The sequence below is a fragment of the Maylandia zebra genome, linkage group LG14, assembly GCF_041146795.1.
Source record: "Maylandia zebra isolate NMK-2024a linkage group LG14, Mzebra_GT3a, whole genome shotgun sequence".
NCBI lineage: Eukaryota > Metazoa > Chordata > Actinopteri > Cichliformes > Cichlidae > Maylandia > Maylandia zebra.
The window spans coordinates 4684345-4705208 of record NC_135180.1 but is presented as its reverse complement, the minus strand read 5'-3'; the positions used below and the strand labels follow the sequence as shown (position 1 = coordinate 4705208).

The 20864-nt window shown below is 39.4% G+C and overlaps 1 protein-coding gene across 4 annotated transcripts in view; it reads left to right on the top strand.

The window, feature by feature from the left end:
* The first annotated feature begins 5432 nt into the window (after nucleotides 1–5432).
* nf1a (neurofibromin 1a) overlaps nucleotides 5433–20864 on the top strand; it is a 139293-nt gene continuing 123861 nt past the window's right edge. For all 4 annotated transcript variants that reach the window (XM_024804868.2, XM_024804867.2, XM_024804869.2 and 1 more), the window contains exon 1: nucleotides 5433–5673. In XM_024804868.2, the coding sequence (XP_024660636.2) occupies nucleotides 5614–5673 (60 nt within the window). In that variant the 5' untranslated portion in view covers nucleotides 5433–5613. The remainder of the gene's footprint in view (nucleotides 5674–20864) is intronic.

Below are 20864 nucleotides of genomic sequence, written 5' to 3'. Positions count from 1 at the left end.
CCGCTACTGTGTCCAAGTGTTTTGTTTTTTTCCTTTTCATACCTCGCCCCCCCCCCCCCCCCCCCCCCCCCCCCAGCCATGGCTCTGCGCCCCCCCCCCCCCCCCTAGGGGGCGGGCCCCACACTTTGGGAAGGTCTGGTCTAGCACAACACCTGGAGCTAAGGGGCAAAACAATCGCGTGAGTGCTGCTGTTTGACTGAGGAAGAATAAAGTAGTCGTGGTAAGCCAGTCACACGACCACTTAAAGACAAAGCAACAAGATGATATATACCAGTTTTTAAATTGTGTTGATAGGCCACGTAAAACCACAGTCATGATAAACAATATATACGTGGCGTTTTTTCCTCAATAGTTTCGTCACTTTTACTGTCTAAGGACAGCGCAGCAAACACTCTCTGCATATGAGCAAAACAAGAAAACAAAACAGGGGAAGTTTTAGGAGTGACGGCGAGAGAGAGAGAGAGAGAGAGAGAGAGAAAGACAGCAGAAATAGAGGGAGAGCGAGTTTTGAGATGTGTCAGAACATTGAGGCGACTGCTGTCTCCAGGTAGAAACAGGAGTGATACACCTGCTGCTGTCAGACCTGCAGGTATCAGGCTGTGACGTTCTCCTTTATAGTGGACAGAAATAATTTTTTTGGAGTGGCACAAATAATTTGTGTGGCATCTTATTGAATGCAGAACAGCTGATTGTTATGTAAATAGTTTGAAATGGTTATTTAAAAAATCAAGGTAAAAGGTAAATGGATGCAAATAACTTTGTTGTTTGCAAAACTTGTGCATAGGATTTTAAAATTAACAATTTATATTTGCATTTAAAGTTATCAAATATGATTCATTAAACATGTTTGTGGTTGTTACAGTAAAAATATAACTTTTTCTACTCGGATTTTATGTTTTTTGTCTGATTTTAGATCAATTGTGGTAATACAGTATGTCAAAATGAAAATATAACTGTAAATTCAGACACGTGAGGCTGTGCTGATGATACCAAACAAGGCTAAGTAAATAATTTTTAAAGGTAAAATGTGGAGGGAAAATCAAAAGTAGTTAAAAATGGCCAATTATACCCTGGACCAAAGAGGGTTAAACAATTTTTTTTAAAGTAACGCAATAGTTACTTTTCAAGTAATTAATTACTTTTAGAATATTGTAACTCAGTTACTAACTCAGTTACTTTTTTGAAGAAGTAACTAATAACTATAATTAATTACTTTTTCAAAGTAACTTGCCCAACACTGATGCTGAGCTTGTTCTGATCTTTGTGAGAAGAAAGGTTGGAGAGAGAACAAGCACACCCTAGCCTGAAGAGTGGCAATCCAAATCGTCTTGAGTCGATGATCTAACAAAAAATCAGGAACAAGCCAAAACATACAAAATCAACTTGCAGGTTTACAGTTTCGGCAGCAGTTGATCTCTCTGATAGTCCTTTATTGTCATTGCACATGTACAAAATTATGGGTGCTCCACACCAACAGGAATAAAATATAAATAGTAAAACGGCAGGAATTTTAAAAAAAAATTTAATTTGGTGAGATGAGTCGGCAGGGTGTGGTGTGGGGGGAAAGCGTATATTAACAGTCTGAATTACCCAGGGGAAGAAGCTCTTTGTGAGTTTAGAGATGTGGGACTTGATGGCCCTGAGGCGCCGACCAGAGAACAGTGTTGACCCACTGTTCTCTGGTCGGCGCCTCAGGCAGGTGGCAGGCAGGGAGCAATCGGTCACCTGTCATGGCCCTGGTTTTCCTGAGACAGGAGGATCTGGCGATGCTCTCCAGGGTGCCAGATTAGCTCATTCTTACATGAACACTCATTTCAGCATATTCTTTTTTTAATTCAAATACAGGGGAAAGTTTTCTCCCTTTTTCTCTTCTGAACTTTGTGTTTGTGAATCACATTATATACAATAAAATGTATTTTATTGAATAATGTGTTTTATAGTCAGACATTGCTTAGTGTCTGCTCACTCTTCCCTCCTATCCTCACACACACACACACACACTTTCAGTGATAGGCCTGTCTTTACTGTCATTATTATACTCTCTTATTTGTTATATCGATTAAACTTACACCTGATTTAGTTGATTATGCTTAATACTGATCTGTCACGGCCGAGGCCGACTCAAAAGAAAAAGGACTCAAATGCAGAACGCAGAGCAGCACAGAGAACGTTTTATTGACAACGTTTATTCTTTCACAACAAGTGTAAGTGAAAAAAAACCCCCAGAAAACTGAGTTGTGTGTTTCACTAGTGCTAGGAACAAACACCAAAACTAAACAGCACTTATGCGACCTGAGCTAAGTAAACAATCAGTGATTTTTCAATGGTGGAAACTGCAGTTCTGTGGTTAGGGACAAAGGGAGAGTCAAACTGGATGGCTGGGTCCCTGGAAAGGGGTCAGAGTCACTGAAACAAGAGTACATATGTCTCAACTCTGTATATTTTTATATATTTTATTTATTGTTTACTCTATTTAATTTGTAAAATATGTGTACACACACACACACACACACACACATGTAGAAAAATATTTAGTATACACATCCAGAAATGCATATACTATTATATATTGTACATATATTTATTAGTTTCAGATGTAGCCATTCTTGTATTTTGCTTGTTTACATCATTGTATTTTGCACAACTCTGTTGCTTGTGAAGCTCGCACACAAGAATTTCACTCACATGTGCTGTACCAATGTACCTGCACATGTGATGTGACAATAAAAGTGATTTTATTTGATTTGATTTGATATGTCAGGTATGGTTCCGGAGGAATACTGGCAAGCTATTTGTTCTGAATATTCCTTTGCACTGCTTACTTGCCGCAGGTGGATCGGTAGCGTGGTCCCGGTGAGTGGTACGTAACCGAAATTCCTGACATTGAGGCAGGGAGGCAGGCAGGTGCGTGGAGTGAGTAAAACCGTGAGACTGTCAGGAGGTCCAGCGTCCGAATGGGGGTTCTATGGCGGAGAGTTGCGTCTGCTAATCTATGGTGCGTTGCTATGAAAGAGAGATACAAGATGAGCCAAGGTAGTTCACTAAGCCGTGTACAAAACAAAGCGGTGGCCTGTATTAACTGTGGTTAGCTGAGAATCTGGCAAAGAGAAGTTGAGCGCCGCTGGCCTTATAAGTCCACGGCTTAATTGCCCACAGGTGCGAGCAATGAGCAGGAACACGGTGGCTCCTCCCAGAGGTGGAGCTGCTGGCTTGGAGGAAAAACACTGGGACTCACCCAGACCATGACACTATCAGCAAAATCATATATGAATTACGGTTCTGTGTTCAATAACCAACACTTAATACCATTTCTCTTATTCAAAATCATGTTTAATGATCGTTGGCTACACATTTCCATTTCTTTCCACATTCCTGCAGCCACACACAGATGCAACTCTGCCAAGGTCGTAACTGGATCATGTCTATGCAAACAAAATCCAGATGTTAGAATCATTTTCATTACTCAAACTGCATTTTTCAGTCAACATATTAATCAGACTTATACTTTCATTACATCTTTGTTTAATAATAAAGATGATTTAGCATTAGCAAAAGCTCATATAGAGAAACTCTGTAATACCACTTTTTTTTTTTAACATAAAAGGCTATTAAGACCTTTTACCCTTTCTCAGATGTGATAAGAGGTAAGCCAGGGGGACCTCAATCTCTCTCTGTCCTATCTCTCTCGTCTGCTTCTTCAGTCAGTACGTGGAGATCATGTCCATATCCATTGGTTGTCCAGCTTTCTTCCTAAACCTGTATTCTTTATTTATTCTTTATTCATTAATATCTAAGGTTCATCCAGGTTGCGATATGTTCAGCCTATTTTGTATTTTATCATTTCTGCCCAGTTGTACAGTTGTTATAGTTTGTATTGTTTTTTAAGGCTTGTGTAAAGTGGGGATGGTGCATAGAGCAATATTCATATCGGCAAGCATCTCCTCTGATAGGACTCTGTCAATTAGCTGAGGGAGTTGTGCTCTTCCTAGGGTGGCTACATTGAGTGTGTTTTCTGTTGATGTTATTGAGTTATTAGTTGCTTCTTGGTCAGTATGGATGTTGGCTTTCTACTCATCCAGAGTACTCACATATGCTGCATATAACCCCTCTCACTGGCTCATCTGGTAATTCCATATTCTTGTCCAGTAGTTGCCCATGTATGCCTCGTTCTAATAACCCACTTCTCATCAGTGTGTACTGGTTCCTCAGAGCTGTGGGAGTCCTGCAGTAGGTGTTACATTTTTTATGCTTGCATGGTGGGGTTTATTAGACTAAAAGTATAGTATACAATAACAGGCTATAAAATATACTTCATACACATTTTTATTTAACAAGTATGAGTTATTTTTAGTAAACATACAAGTCATGTTGTCTTGTTCTAATGCAACAGTAAAATAATTAAACACAAATTTGTCTTGCAGATAACAAACCCTGATGCACGAAGCAGACAAGAATAAGCAAAAACAAAGATGTACAGATCCAACAATCTGTTATCCAGAGCTTGAAAAACATCTTGAACCTATAAAGGAGACCGTAATTAAACATCTCCTTTGTGAAAAGGTGAACACACCAGTGAGCAAAATCATAATGAAACTAGAAAACAATAGGCCAGTCTTACAACTATGAAGTTCTGTTACATACAGCAACCAGCAACATACAACGTGCACAGCTGAATAAAAGATATATAAAAAAAATATACAACATTTGAACTAACCCAAAAGACGCATTTTCAAAGCATACAAAATGGCTAAATCCATTTTGCAGCAAGGATATATTCATGCTTAATAACAATGTTTTAAGTGTTCATAACAAGTTAAAGCTTTACCTTTATCTTGGTGCAGGGGTGCAATACCAAATGTGGCTCAGGGTCTGAAGAGAGCCCTCATAAATTCCTTCATGTGGACTCTAATGTCTATATTTCTTATTCAAAATGCCTGTGTGGACATTGGACGGACATGCGATATAGTGGACTGTAACCATGATTTCAGTGATCTCAAGTTAAAGAAGTATCTCTCCTGTGAGGCCACTGATAGTGGTAAACAAAGGCACAACTGTACGAGTCTTCTAGCGTCTGTGAACAGAGTTCTAGTTTGAGAGATAACTCTTTATTGTCATTGCACAGTCATACCTAGTACAATAGTACAACGAAATTGGAACGTGTCCAAACACACACACACACACACACACACACACACATATGTATATATGTATATATATACACACACACACACACAAATATATATCAATGTATATATATTTATATATATTTATGTGTATCTGTTGGCATAGCATACCGTGTTACATGTAGCATACATGTTGCATAATGAAAATCAAAATGATGATGAATCTTGAAAACAGTGCCTGGAAGTGTCCTTTTTCATTACGGCTAACTTGACCCTGCACCGCCCGCCCCCCAGTCAGTTTCTGTGAAGAAGACTTCCGGTAGTGTGTCATGGCGGTGGGATGGTGAATCCTAAAGAAGGAGAAAAAATCTCGCCCCTTTCGTCCTTTCCCACAGATTCAAGACAATTTCCATGCATTACTAAGCCCGTCAGCTGCGGTCTTGCATCTTGGATTTAGCAGCAGAGGGCTGCGGTGTCCGTCCGCCTGGTCATGGCGGCTCACAAACCAGTGGAATGGGTCCAGGCCGTGATTACTAGATTTGATGAGCAGGTAAGATGGGCTCATTCAGTAGATGGGTGTAGCAAGCTTCGGTAGTGTTGACGCTGAAGTACTCTAATTAACGTAATATATACAGCAACGAGGTGTTTTGAAAATCGAATTAAATACCGATTCATTTGTCAAATGTACTTTCTCCACTGTAGTGTACTGTGTTTGCTTCTTCCAGCTGCAAAACACTGAAGATGAGGTCTTTCTAGCTAGCGCTGTCTCCACGATCAGTTAGCACGTTTATCTCATATTATAATTGAGCTGTTGGGATTTGCCTGTTCCAGTGGGGAATAATGTTAATAAAACATTATATCTAGAACATTTGAACCAGTGAAGACACGTCTGTATGCCATTTAAAGTTGATCTGTCGTTTTCTCTCTTGTCAGCTAGGTAGCTAACATTAGCAGGCCTAGCTTTCTAATGTAAACAAAAAAGATGTGGCTGGGGTAGCACACTGCATCCAAAATATCTTATGAACTTACTGGGGTGTGAGTACTAAAAGTTAATGCGCCTCTTTCTAACAGCTATTTTCTTAACAGTTACTGTGAGACGCCTGCTTTTCTTTATTTGTAAGAGAAATCCATATCAGTTTATACTCAAAACTTAGCTCTTGTTACAATGTGTGTTCGTATTAGTTATTTCCTTTAAGTATGACACATCTACGACGTCGACAAAACATGCATCAGCTGTTTACAAAAGAAGAAACCTCCCAGTCAGACAGTAGTCAAAGTTAATTTTGGTAGATTGTGATTGTGAAAAGTAATTCGCTTTTCTTAAGTTGTCTTGGGTGTTAGTTGATACAGATCATGGCTTGTACGTAGGATTTAGCAGCTTAGCCTGGATTACTACCACTGGAAAAAGTGGCTTTCGGTGTTACATCTACTTGTTAGTTATTATTGCACCAAACTCCAATTAAAACCTCACAGGCAACAGTCTGTGCTGAAATACACATAGTTTGTCATTGACACTATTACATTTTGAGCAATCTGAGCGTGTTTGGAAGACACTAATATTAATAATTAATAGAAAAAGCATTTAATGGTCAGTGTTTATATTGCTTACTGCCTACCTTGCTTTTTTTTTTTTTTTTTTTTTTTTTTTTTTTTTTTAAAAAAACAACCTTTGTCGTATTTTTTTGGGGGGGATATTTGTCACACTTACATAATTCAGAGCAAATTTTAATGTTAGACAAGGATAACCCAAGGACATCTGGCCCTCCTTTTTCAATTTACCTAAACCTATCTAGGTCTATGTGAAAAAGTATCTTTTCTTTTTCTCTTAATAAATTAACTCAACATTTAAAAGCCTTTGATTTTTACTTGTATTTGTCTAATATTACATTTTGTTTTTTATATATATATATATATATATATATATATATATATATATATATATATATATAGAGAGAGAGAGAGAGATATTAAAAACTTTAATTTTAAAATGGCAGTTGAAAATTTCCTTGTAGACAAGCATTTTGGCAGCATTTGAGGAATGATCTATGTCCATACTTGAAAATTAATAGGTGACCATTACAGTTAATTGACTGGTCACGCTATCTGCATGTATAAAATAGACATGGACAACAAAGCCAGCAAGCAAACCTTGTAGTTCTTTGTGTGCTGATTTAAGCACTTTGTTTTTGTTTCCTTTGGAAAAGAGTCACAAGATACTGATGTGACAAGTCAGTTGAGGAAACATGATTGATAAGATCCAATCAGGAAGCACATACGTGTGTCTGTGTCACTGTTTCCAAAAATTTCTTTATGCTTGTTCAGACCGGGGAGAAAAAACAGGTAAGAAGTTTTCCCAAGAAAAGTCTGAATTTTAGAAACCCAGACTTGTGTGGATGGTAGCTGTAAACCTAGCAAAAGTTACTAATTTAAAATTATTATTTTTTGACTATAAAATCAAAACTGTTAAAATATCAAAGAAATTATTTGAGATTACATAGATTTTGTTAAGTATGTTTGTTATATGTGGTCAGTTTTTGGGTTGCTACTGTGAAGGATTTTCACTTCCCAAAAAATGTCAACATTTTGAAGTATACTTTTTTGTACTAGTATAGTAGCAGTTACAATGAAGCTTTAAAATAAACAAGAAAAGAAAAAATGTAATGAATAAATATTATATAGCATTTCTATCATTACTGAGACCAAGCTATTGAGTCTGACAAATACTTGAAGAGGTGCAGATGAGTTGCATTAATTTTTTGTAATACAGTAGAAAAGAAAATGGATTACGTGTGATTGCTGTGATGGTATGTATAGCAAGAAACCAAATGCTATACCACATCAGCACTGCTGGAAAATGTTTTCAGTTTTTATGTTACTGGTTTAGTAGAAGTAGGCGAAGCAATCCAAATATCCCTAGTATAGATACCAGTTTGCTGATATTGGTATCAGATTGATATGTGATCGGCTCAGAATGTAGCCATCTGAGCTTGCTGTCCATACCTGAGGTCTTGGAAACTACCAAACAAAGACTCACAGGTTTGGCCAGCCGCTTGACGAGGTATACCAGAGAGATTGACGGCAGAAGAATAAACTAGCTGTTCTCCACAGAACCATCCAAGGTATATTCCCAGTGGCAGGGCAACAATATGACAACAGCTCCACAAAGGGTGGAGACTGAGCAATACTGGAAGAGCATATGGGAGAAGGATGCAACACATAATGACTACGTCCTGCCCGTGATCAGGTACCCTGCTGGGATAATAAGATGGCCAAAGGAGGAGGTAGAAGCCACTGACATCAAGACCAGGAAGCTCCTGACCATGCATGGAGGGTTTCATTCTAAGTCTAGCACAGTGAGGCTGTACGCTAAGCAGAAGGAAGGAGGCTTGGGACTAATTAATGTAAGTTTCCATGACCGACCGTGTGCTCAGTGAAACCCAAGAAGGAGGAGGAACCATCATGAAAGGACAAGCCCCTGCACATTATGTACCTATGGCAGATAGAGGAAGTGGCTGACATCAAGAAATCCTACTGAAAGACAGCACAGAAGACAAGGTGCATAGAGGCTGGGGTCTGTCACACCAGGCAATATTCTAGGGCAGGATGTGTAAAGATGCCCCTGAGACAATCCAACACATAACAGCAACGTGCAAGATGCTAGCAGGCAGGGCATACATGGAATGCCATAACGAAGTGGCTGGCATAGTATACAGCAGGGGTCAGCAACGCTGGGCACGCGTGCCAGCTGTGAAGGGTTAACTAATGGCACAACAGGCAGTGAATTAATCGGAGAAGGTGCATTAAAAATAAATGGCTGGGCCAGCGGTGCACATCGCACATTAGCTCGCATAGACACATTAGTTGTGCCGCTTCTTAATGACGGTATCTTAGCTAACCCCAACAACCACATTCAGCTTGTAAATAACTTAGCCTACCGGTGAGAGGGACGTTGCTCGCTGGCAGTTTTTTTTCAAGCGATGTTGAAATTTCCACATTCCGACACTTCAAATTCTTCAGGAGCTGTCCGCTCAGCGCAGCATCAGCACCGCGGAAATACACGGATACATCCGTAGACTCAAAACAGAATTCGCAATGCGTTTTCGGGACTTTCAGGTGTATGGACTAGAGATGGACCGATCCGATATTACGTATCGGTATCGGTCCGATACTGACGTAAATTACTGGATCGGATATCGAAGAGAAATAAAAAATGTAATCCGATCCATTAAATATCAAAAACCATCTCACAAAACTTGCCACACGGCGTAACTCAGTTCATAACCGTAGCACGTCGGAGCAGTATGCATCACGTGATAGAGCGGCTGTGTGTATTTGGAGCCTCGCTACCAAACCAGCATTTCATCTCCGAGGAAGTTATCCCAGAGAGAAGTAAAGCAAGTGTGTAAGTTCGTCTCTGAATCTTTGTAAAGCATTCCCACGTTAAGCTTAACAACCGATATATGGAGCGACTGCCTCTCTCTCCTGCTGCTACTTCAATCATGAAACTGATCAATGATCAGCTGATCGGCTTTTCTGTTGCGAGTCCGTCTCTCTTTTTTGTTTTTGGCCCACTTTGGACCAGAAAGAGGAAACCAGCGGCTGAACAACAGCAGCACGTTTAAGCTTGATAATCTGTTGTTAGAATTTATTTAATATTACTTTCTACACCAGGATCTTTTTCTACGTAGCTGACGGCTGGTAACTGTGCAGAGGCGGATCTAGCAAAGTTTAGCCAAGGGGGCCGATAGGGCATGAACAGGGAAAAGGGGGCACAAAGACATACTTTTCTTTGTTATTCTAATTTAAAATGTCTAGCTTTTTATAAATAATTATCTGAATCTTACACCCAAAGTTTTAATCTGATGTCAAATGTATAGAAGTCCATTACTGTATATAGTAACTGTTAAGTCTAATATACCCTAGTAAGCTATAGTACTTTTTCCTTTGGGAAGATACCATCTGTGCAGTCTGCCATTCTGTAGAAGAAAGATGTTGAATCTATTTAATTATTCTTCAAAAATAATTTAATTCTGTCAAAGGAGCTTGCAAAGAAAAGCGTCTGGACTTCTTTAAGTTACTTGAAGACGTTTCACCTCTCATCCGAGAAGCTTCTTCAGTTCTAAGGTCAAATGGTGGAGAGTCCCAGATATAAACCTAGTGGGAGTAACCCCCCACAGAGGGACAAAAGGACCCCCTGATGATCCTCTAATTGCCTGAGCCAAGGTGATTAGAGGATCACCTTGGCTCATGCTTGGGATGTCATGCTTGGAGAAAACTCTCCTGAGGAGAGTTTTCTCCAAGCATGACATCCCGGTGCATTTCAGACCCAGCAACACGCTCAGACAAAAACTGGTTCACCCGAAAGACAAAACGCCAAAACGCAGACTTAACAATGTGGTGTATGCTGTACAGTGCAGCGAGGAATGCCCAGACCTCTACATTGGAGAGACCAAACAGCCACTTCACAAGCGCATGGCACAACACAGAAGAGCCACCTCCACAGGACAAGACTCAGCAGTCCATCTGCATCTTAAGGATAAAGGACACTCTTTCGAGGATACCAATGTTCACATTTTGGACAGAGAGGACAGATGGTTTGAAAGAGGAGTGAAAGAAGCCATCTATGTCCACTGTGAGCGACCATCTTTGAACAGAGGCGGGGGTTTACGACACCAACTCTCTGCCATCTATAATCCAGTTTTGAGATCCCTTCCCAGACGCCTTAACGCCCACTCACATCCTGGGCCATCTGACCTCAGGAATTCGCATGATAAGGTGGGGCCAGGTTTCACAATGAACACACCCGAAACTCTGGCTGATTGGGACCCACACCCAGTTTCACACCTTGGCTCAGGCGATTAGAGGATCATCAGGGGGTCCTTTTGTCCCTCTGTGGGGGGAAACTCCCACTGGGTTTATATCTGGGACTCTCCACATTTGACCTTAGAACTAAAGAAGCTTCTCGGATGAGAGGTGAAACGTCTTCAAGTAACTTAAAGAAGTCCAGACGCTTTTCTTTGCAAGCTCCTTTGACTACGATGACCTGGATGACTGAGAACCTTCACAGACAATTTAATTCTGTGCATTTTTTTTCACACTGCATCAAATTAAAGTTGATTAAGTCGATTAAGCATCATTAGGTGGAGGGTGGTTCCCTATTTTTTTTGCTGGGAGTTTGCAACCCTATTAGTTAGGTTGCTTAATATTTCTGCTAAGTACTCTTTAAAATACCAGAATAGGGAGGATGGAGCAGGTAGGGCTGCTCGATTATGGCAAAAATGATAATCACGATTATTTTCACTGAAATTGAGATCACGATTATTTGACGATATTTATTTAACCCTTTAAGACCTACTATAGAACCAAGTCCACCAGAGCTTATATTATTTTTATTTATTTTTTTTACATGCTGTAGTGCCATTTGTGAGAGCATTTCAAGTTGCTATACATCAATACAACTGTTATAGCCCATATTTTAATAATATGTATGCATTAAGTGCATAGTAATTACATAAATTGCAAAAAAGTGCAATAAACTACAAAAAAAATTGAAAATCGCTTTTGTTTTGTTTACATATATTTCTACTTGGAGAAGTTTAAGAGGTTTATCCCTCAAAACTTTAAATACAATAAAGTTGCAAAAAATAGTTTCCCACCACAGGAAATTTATTTTGAGTGTCTTCATAGTTTTATTTTGGAGATACAGCAATTTTTATATACTGCAGGAAAAACAAAAAACAATCCTATGATGCAAATTTGCAAAGAAAACAGCAGGTGCATCATTTCACTGTGGGAAGTGTTACGAACAGCTGATAGGAACGGCAAAGCGTGTTTCTGGAATATTATGTTTTTGTTCCTGCAAGCTCTTTTTATGCAATTTTTGCAAAGCTATATGTGGAACGAAACCGTGACCGAGGACAAGCTGATGGCATCAGATGTAAGTACAACTCCTCCGGTTTCATATGCAAAACAAATTATTGCGCTAGCTTACACGGTTCAGGTTCTACAGGGATTTAAAAATAGTTACGCAAAACGGAGCGTGCTGCTCTGACCGGCTTTAAAGGGTTAACAATGACTTTAAAAAAATAATATAAAATAGTGTGCAACACCACTGAAGTTTTTTTTTTTAAACTCTCTTTTCAACCAACGGCAGTCACTCTCCAAATAACTTCTGCTTAGCTTTCCGAGCTTCCCTCGGGTCCTCTTAATCAGCGGTCTCCACCCTTTTTTGCGCCACGGACCGGTTTATGCCCGACAATATTTTCACGGACCGGCCTTTAAGGTGTCGCGGATAAATGAGGGAGGGGCTAATAATCGGCTCAGTCATTTTTAATGATCGTTGAAAGCCCAGATCGTAATCGTGATTAAAATTCGATTAATTGAGCAGCCCTAGGAGCAGGTTTAAGTTCATTAGATTGATCAGTTTTGCTGAACTATGACATATTTTGGGTGCAGTGTATTTTTTACATACAGGTATAACAGAATAGCTTTAGTGTTGTTGTTTATTTAAACTTGAGTATGAACTTATACAAAATGCAGCAAGATATTAAACAGTTTTATTGATTAAAAAACACTATATCGGATTCATATCAGTATCGGCAGATATCCAAATTTATGATATCGGCTACAATGTAGCTTGCCATCGCCAGTGTGTGAATGTGTGTGTGAATGGGTGAATGACTGAATGTAGTGTGAAGCGCTTTGGGGTCCTTAGGGACTAGAAAAGCGCTATACAAATGCAGGCCATTTACCATAGTTCTTTCCATGGATTTTAAATTGGATACAGGTCAGGTGATTTGCTGGGCCATTCTAGAACCTTTATTTTCCTTCTCTGAAACCATTTGAGAGTTTCCTTCCCTGTGTGTTTGGGATCACTGTCTTCCTTAAATGTCCACTCTCATTTCATCTTCATCATCCATGTAAATGGCAGCAGGTTTTTATTGTTTGTTTGGTTTTTTTTGTTTGTTTTTTTCGGGAATGTCTTTTCTCTCTTAGTGCTCTCTTTGGCTCTCAGACAAATCTTATGATAATTATTTTCACACCTCTGTATGAAATCTTGGGGGAAGCAATTGGTCTTGACTAGTTTATAGTGAAGTTATGTTTTTTCCACTTCCAGATTATGGCACTAACAGTGCACACTGGGACCTTTAGTAGTTTAGAATTTCTTTAGTAACTAATGCCATCAGTATGTTTTGCAATAATAAGGTTGTGAAGGTCTTGAGAGAGCTCATTGGTTTACTCATAATGAGAAGTTTCTTGTGTGACGCCTTGGTAATGAGACACCTTTTATATAGGCCATCAGTAGTAAACTAGATTATATAATTTGCGCTAAGTGACAGGACCGTTTTCTAATTATTAATAGATTTTAGCTGGTTTAATGACTTTCCATTTCCCTGTTTATTTTTTCAATACATTTTCCTTGTGTCATTTCTAATCAGGGCAGGGGAATATGGCCAAAAATATTTATCACAATATATATTTGATAACGATATAACTGACGATATAATTGACGCAAGACAAAATACTTTACAACTTCACAACTTTATTAGTGCAAAAAAAACCCATCAATGTATTTTGACTTAAACAAGCAGCTGTTTTTTATGTGCATTAAAGTTATATAAAAATTTTACAGTGCAAATGCAAATTCCTTGCTGACAGTTTAACCAAAAGGCATTTCCAGTGGAAATTGGCCGGCATATCCTCAGCATAACCATGTATAATATCCACAAAACAAAACCTCTGATCCCAATCTCTCTAAGCAGCTTTGCTCAGACTTAAAAAGAGGTTATACACACACAATACGGTAATATTATGTTGAAGCACAGTACGTATTTCTCCGCGAGGCTCCTGACTACGATAGCCGTAGTGCTCTGACAATCCATCAAGCGGTGCGGCTTTGTAGCTTAGCAAAGTTGTACTAAAACATTTGACAGATTTTTGAGCGCCGTGTAGCACATAAAATCGGTTTGGTAATAACGACGGCCCGCTAGCATGCTCTACCAAAAAATATGCTTTGGTGTGTATCTGACGGACGAAAGCCAAACCAGCTCCACCCACTGAAGTTGCAGAATTTTTACAAACCAGTTGTGGTTCATCCGTTTCATTCAACGATCCGCTTTCGTCCTTCTCATTCTCCATCGCCACCATGCTTTTTCCATTATGTGCTAATGAAAACAAAGGCACTGCGCATGCGCGTTTTACCCATATTCTGTCGTGATATTTCATTTTTTTATCATTGCCCAACATTACACCGGTATTACCGTGAATGGTATGATATGGCCCAGCCCTATTTCTAATTATTGGACATAATTTATCAGTTTGATTTCTTTGCATGTGTGGATTGGATGGGTTGTTATCAACATCTAGTGAGAATTTCATATCAATATCACCTTTAGAAACGTGTATATGTATATTTACTTAGAAAATTAGCAATGTGTTCAAAACTTATTTTACCTGCTGTATATTGCTATATACTGTCAGAATTATTTTCCCTCCAGGGAATCAAGAACCTACTCTTTTTAGAAAACCGTTTCCTGGTAGTCCAATTCCTTGGAATCGTTGGTCTGCCTGCCTATTGATTCTGCTTATTGGTTTTTGTGCTTGCGTGACAATCAGGTGATTGAGGAGGAAAATAGCAATGCAGTGGATATGGACATTTATTTTTATTGCTCTAAAGGACGAGAGCACAGTGGTAAAGTGGAAAACTGCATCCAGGACAGAAACGAATGCATTATGCTGCAACTTTAGTTCTTTGCACGTATCTGCACAGACAACATAGTAATACTAAGCTAGCCAAGAACCCAATACTAAAGCTGAGTGAATGCCGATCCCAGCAGCAAGACCCTTAACTTCTATAGGTAACAAACAGATGAACAGTTAGGCTGCAGCCTCCCTTTCTAGCTGTTCATGTTTCTAATGCGGAATCACTTTGCGTCTTTGCTTTCTGCAGTCAGATTTGTATTGTACTAAGAGAAAGATCTTAGTAATTAAGTAACGTACTGCATTACTTTGAGGAAAGTTTTCTGTGTAATATGTGCACTAATTACTACTTTGAGTAACGACTCCAACACTGATCAAAACAAAGAAGGGTGCTACCCTAACAAAATGCACAAACGTTTGACCGAAAAAAATGCAATTTGCATGTAATGTAATTTTTTCTATTGCTGCTTAGCAATGGTGGTTACTCTCAAAATGGAGCCAATGAGAATCAATAAGAAAGTGAATCGATAAGTGATGTTTATAATGGAATCGGAATGGGGATTTGAATTTATCAATTCCCATTCCTAACTACAGATGTGGTGTTTAGGTTTAAAGTGATGATGGAGAACTATAGAGAAGGTCAGAAGGCGATAGACTATATCTTTGTGGATCTAGAGAGAGCATAGTTCCACAGGTGTGGTACTGTGGTAATATATCAGGAAGTCAGGAGTGACAGAGCAGTATGTCAGTGTGGTGCAGAACAAGGGAGGACAGAAAGCCAATAGTGAGGTGTGTGGTAGGTGTGACAGATGTGTTCAATGTGGGAGTGGGATTACATCAGGGATCAGCTCAGAGAGGCTTTTTGTTTGCGATGGTGATATACAGGCTTACACATGAGATTGGTGGTGATATAGCTGTTCTCACTGTTGACAACACTCCCATAACTTTCCACTTTTATTTAATAATAATAATAATAATGGATTGCATTTATATAGTGCTTTTCGGGGCCCTCAAAGCGCTGTACAATTCCACTATTCATTCACTCTCACATTCACACACTGGTGGAGGCAAGCTACAGTTGTAGCCACAGCTGCCCTGGGGCAGACTGACAGAAGTGAGGCTGCCATATCGCGCCATCGGCCCCTCTGGCCATCACCAGTAGGCGGTAGGTGAAGTGTCTTGCCCAAGGACACAATGACCAAGACTGTCTGAACTAGGGCTCGAACCGGCAACCTTCCGGTTACAAGACGAACTGCCAACTCTTTCAGCCACGATCGCCCCATTTGTGTTGCCATCAGGTGCAATATGACCAGAATCTCATATCCCAATATAAGACATCTATCGTCCCGATAACGATATAAATCACAAAAATGTAACATTTTCTGTAAATTCTGTGAATCTCGGGCAGCTCGACTTACGTGAAGTGTTTCCAGCTGGGCATCGTGTACCTGGAGTCGAGTGTTTTAACCGATGCATGAAACGATGCATTTTTTTTTCTTTTTTTTTTTGTGTCCCGTTTGGATCTTTAGCCATCAGAATTGTTGTCTTAAGGCCAAGAAAGATGCCAAGCGGCGATGCATTTTTAGACATAAATTGTAACGGCCGCTGTTTTCTTTGTGAGTATTTATTACACGGCGTGCTGCGGGGAAAAGCCTTTTCAAATGTTTGAGTCTAAGGTTTTGGTTTTTTTTAGCACCTGCCAGCTCTTTTTTGCTTCTCATCCGTAAATACTCTGCATGCTCTTTCACGTCGTTCAGTTTATTTTGAAAAGTCTCAACAGGATCTTGAGCTTTATTGTGCAAGGTTTATGTGGAAAATAAACAAGCGGACACGCGATGGTTTTACCGTCATTGTTGCTAACGACAACGCATAAAAACAGGCGCTTGTCCGTCCGTAGTGTGGCTATATTAAATATAAGAGAAAGAGAGAACTTAAGAAATGAATATAGCCACTACAGTGACCATCAAAACAGTGAAAAAATATTGCCGTAAACAGTTTATTTTGCGACACCACGAAACAAACGATAGCGTAAAATGAAACGATAGATGTTTTTATATCGTCATCCGATATATATCGTTATATCGAACAGCCCTAGTTGCCATATAATTTTGTGATTGGCTGTCAAGGATAATTGAAGATGCTAGGGGTAGGATGAGATGGAGGCAGATGATCTGCTGTGGCGACCCCTAAAGGAAACAGCTGAAAGGAGTAGTAGTACTAATACTATTGCAGCAACAATCATAACTACAAGTATGTTGCTGTTCTCTTGGCAGTGACATTTTCTGAATTGCCTATGTACTTTGTATCCAGAAAGAATTTAGAAGAATGGGAGAAACAGCCCAAGATATAGATTGGCTATATATACGGTGGATGTAAAAAGTGTGCACACCCATGTTAACCCAGGGTTTTGTGATGTTAGACCACAGTAAACAATTTCAAAAGTTTTCCCACCTTCAGTGTGACCTATAGCCTGTACAGTTCCCGGCGAGTTTACATGGTATTAAATGACTCTCAAAAGCTTATGAGAAGACTAGACAAAATCTGGTCAGGGAGACCTACACCAGCACTGAAGAAATGTGAATTATGATGAAGAATAAAAACAGTGTAATATTCAACATGAATAAATGTCTCATTAGGACATGCATAATATTTTAGCTAAAATACTCTTCACTGCACACACTGACATTTTAAATTTAAAAAAGCCTTAGCCTTTAAAATCCTTAACAGAATTTAAGAACTTTTACAGACAACATGCAACAATAGCTGCAGATTGTTTTTTGTTGTTGTTGTTGTTGTTGTTTTTAACTCAATGTTTGAAACTGAAATAAAAATTAAGTGTTTACAATTCTGATTCCATTTTTAGTTTCATTTTTTTAAACAGCACAAAGGGCCAATGATGATGAGAATAGTGCTGCGCTGCACTAATCATGTTGTTGGAATAGTTACAGCTACATGGGGTTAGGTTGATGCTTTCTTAGCTGGTAGCAACATATGTGTTAATCTTTGAGCTGCTACGCAATGGTACATTACAGCAAGGTAAAAGACTTAAAATGAAAACGTGAAATGTTAATAAAATCTTCAGCTAGAGGGCACCTCAGCAGACACAGCCTGAGGCTCAAAAGACTTCCTTGTTTTTTTTTAACATTTTATGTTGCATACATCTTTCCACAAAGGCAGGTAACACTTGACAAGGCATGATGCCAGTATCGAAAATATCAGATTTAACCCTTGTGTGGTGTTCATATTTTTGTTACTCAGCCAGTGTTCATGGGTCTGGTGGACCCGCCAGAGTTTTGGCTTTCCAAATTAACACTATCAAACAATTTTTTGTTAAATTACTCATCAGATGTTTACTTCATCCCAATTACAAACCATATGAACAGCAAACATGGTTAATTTTTTCCCTTTAACTTTTGTTAGATCACATTTATGAATCAATGTGCTTCTCGGGTTTTTTTTGTTTTGTTTTTTAATGTTATAAAAAATATATCAGTTATAATCAAGTGGAGTGAGTGGAAAGACACAACACATTTACACGTGAAGCAATATGTTTCACAACTAAATGGGATCAGCTGCTCATCAATGGTGACATTAGGCCCAGGTTTGTAAAACAGGGGGAGGTGTTGCACACACTTATCCCACACTGTCCTAATGGCAGCTAGCTTGTCTCTCTGCCGTCGAGCTGGTCTGTCATCTCGGTTATCAAAACGGATAATCCTGGAAATTTTGTGGAAGTTTTCCAGAGACATTGATGCACGGAAAGGTTCGTGCCGGTTTCTGCATCCCACAGGGATTCTGTGGATTCCCCTTTGGACCTGAAAACTCCTGCAAGGATAAGGACCCCAAAGTAGGCCTTTGGGGTTCTTAGATCTCCTTCCATCTCTCTCCAAAAACACACCTTCCTTCTAGATTACTGCAATCCAGAATAATTTTCTGGATGGAATCTGGGATGAAAAGCTCAAATGAAGACTTGATGTCCTGTCAGCCGTGTTGGCCCTGGCTTATCACAGTAACAGCTCTGCAGGGTGGCTCATTTCTTGGGCAAGAAGACCATTCAATTTCACCAGTTATTGACATCCATATTTCTTCACTTGCTGTCTGGTGGGCTTGTTCTGGTCCTGGAGCTGGCTGCAGATGGGGTACTCGTCTTTGTTTTGTTACTAAATGGTGCTCAACCTCATCGTCTTCTTCAAAGTCACTGTCAGACTCTGAATTTTCAGAAATGTGAAATATTCAGTATGAGGTCATTGAAAATTAGTTCGGATTTATGTTCTTCACAGAAAATAAGCCAAAGCCAATGAATTTCAGGTTGAAAAAATAATTAATTGTTTAATTTTTCTTTTGAAAAAAACTGAAAACGGGTCTCACAGACCCGAACACCATACAAGGGTTAAGCAGCCCAATTAAGGTAACTGACCCTCATCACCAATTTCTTGGCTATAAACATTTTTCTCAGACAGTTTTTTTCTAGATACACACAGTGTAGCGAGACAGCTGAACGCCTGTGTTCACTACCTCATCAAACTGGTGGTCGCACACCTGATCCATATATGAACTTCACTGAGCCAGTGCTGTACTTCATCTGCTGTTTGTTTCCCTTGGAGCATAAACGGATCACAATCAAGTGTCACTTGTGTTTATGTTCTCCTTCATTTACATTTGGAAGTTTGATAGAAATCTGTACCAAGGCGATATACAAAGTCTTTTAAAAACTGTTTATTATTTTGATTGTATTTGTTTTATTTCCTATAAATAAGAAAATAAATACATGAATATTAAAAAAAAATTGTAAAAGTGAATATCCATGATGCCCTTATTACAATAATCATGTTTGAACAGTTCATTACTGGATGCAACTAAAAAGACCATGGTCGGAGCAAAAGAGGAGTTTGGCAGAAATGCAGTCTTGGGTCAATCTTGGATATCTGACAATAGTTTTTTTGTTAATGTTGGTCTTGATAATTATAACGATGAACAAAAAGGTGATACATTTTATATTTATAAGCATACATACAGGGAGTGCAGAATTATTAGGCAAATGCCACCAGTTTGGCCATATTTCAGAGCTGCAACATCACTGGAGTGCCCAAAAGCACAAGGTGTGCAATACTCAGAGACATGGCCAAGGTAAGAAAGGCTGAAAGACGACCACCACTGAACAAGACACACAAGCTGAAACGTCAAGACTGGGCCAAGAAATATCTCAAGACTGGTTTTTCTAAGGTTTTATGGACTGATGAAATGAGAGTGAGTCTTGATGGGCCAGATGGATGGGCCCGTGGCTGGATTGGTAAAGGGCAGAGAGCTCCAGTCCGACTCAGACGCCAGCAAGGTGGAGGTGGAGTACTGGTTTGGGCTGGTATCATCAAAGATGAGCTTGTGGGGCCTTTTCGGATTGAGGATGGAGTCAAGCTCAACTCCCAGTCCTACTGCCAGTTTCTGGAAGACACCTTCTTCAAGCAGTGGTACAGGAAGAAGTCTGCATCCTTCAAGAAAAACATGATTTTCATGCAGGACAATGCTCCATCACACGCGTCCAAGTACTCCACAGCGTGGCTGGCAAGAAAGGGTATAAAAGAAGAAAAACTAATGACATGGCCTCCTTGTTCACCTGATCTGGACCCCATTGAGAACCTGTGGTCCATCATCAAATGTGAGATTTACAAGGAGGGAAAACAGTACACCTCTCTGAACAGTGTCTGGGAGGCTGTGGTTGCTGCTGCACGCAATGTTGATGGTGAACAGATCAAAACACTGACAGAATCCATGGATGGCAGGCTTTTGAGTGTCCTTGCAAAGAAAGGTGGCTATATTGGTCACTGATTTGTTTTTGTTTTGTTTTTGAATGTCAGAAATGTATATTTGTGAATGTGGAGATGTTATATTGGTTTCACTGGTAAAAATAAATAATTGAAATGGGTATACATTTGTTTTTTGTTAAGTTGTCTAATAATTATGCACAGTAATAGTCACCTGCACACACAGATATCCCCCTAAAATAGCTAAAACTAAAAACAAACTAAAAACTACTTCCAAAAACAT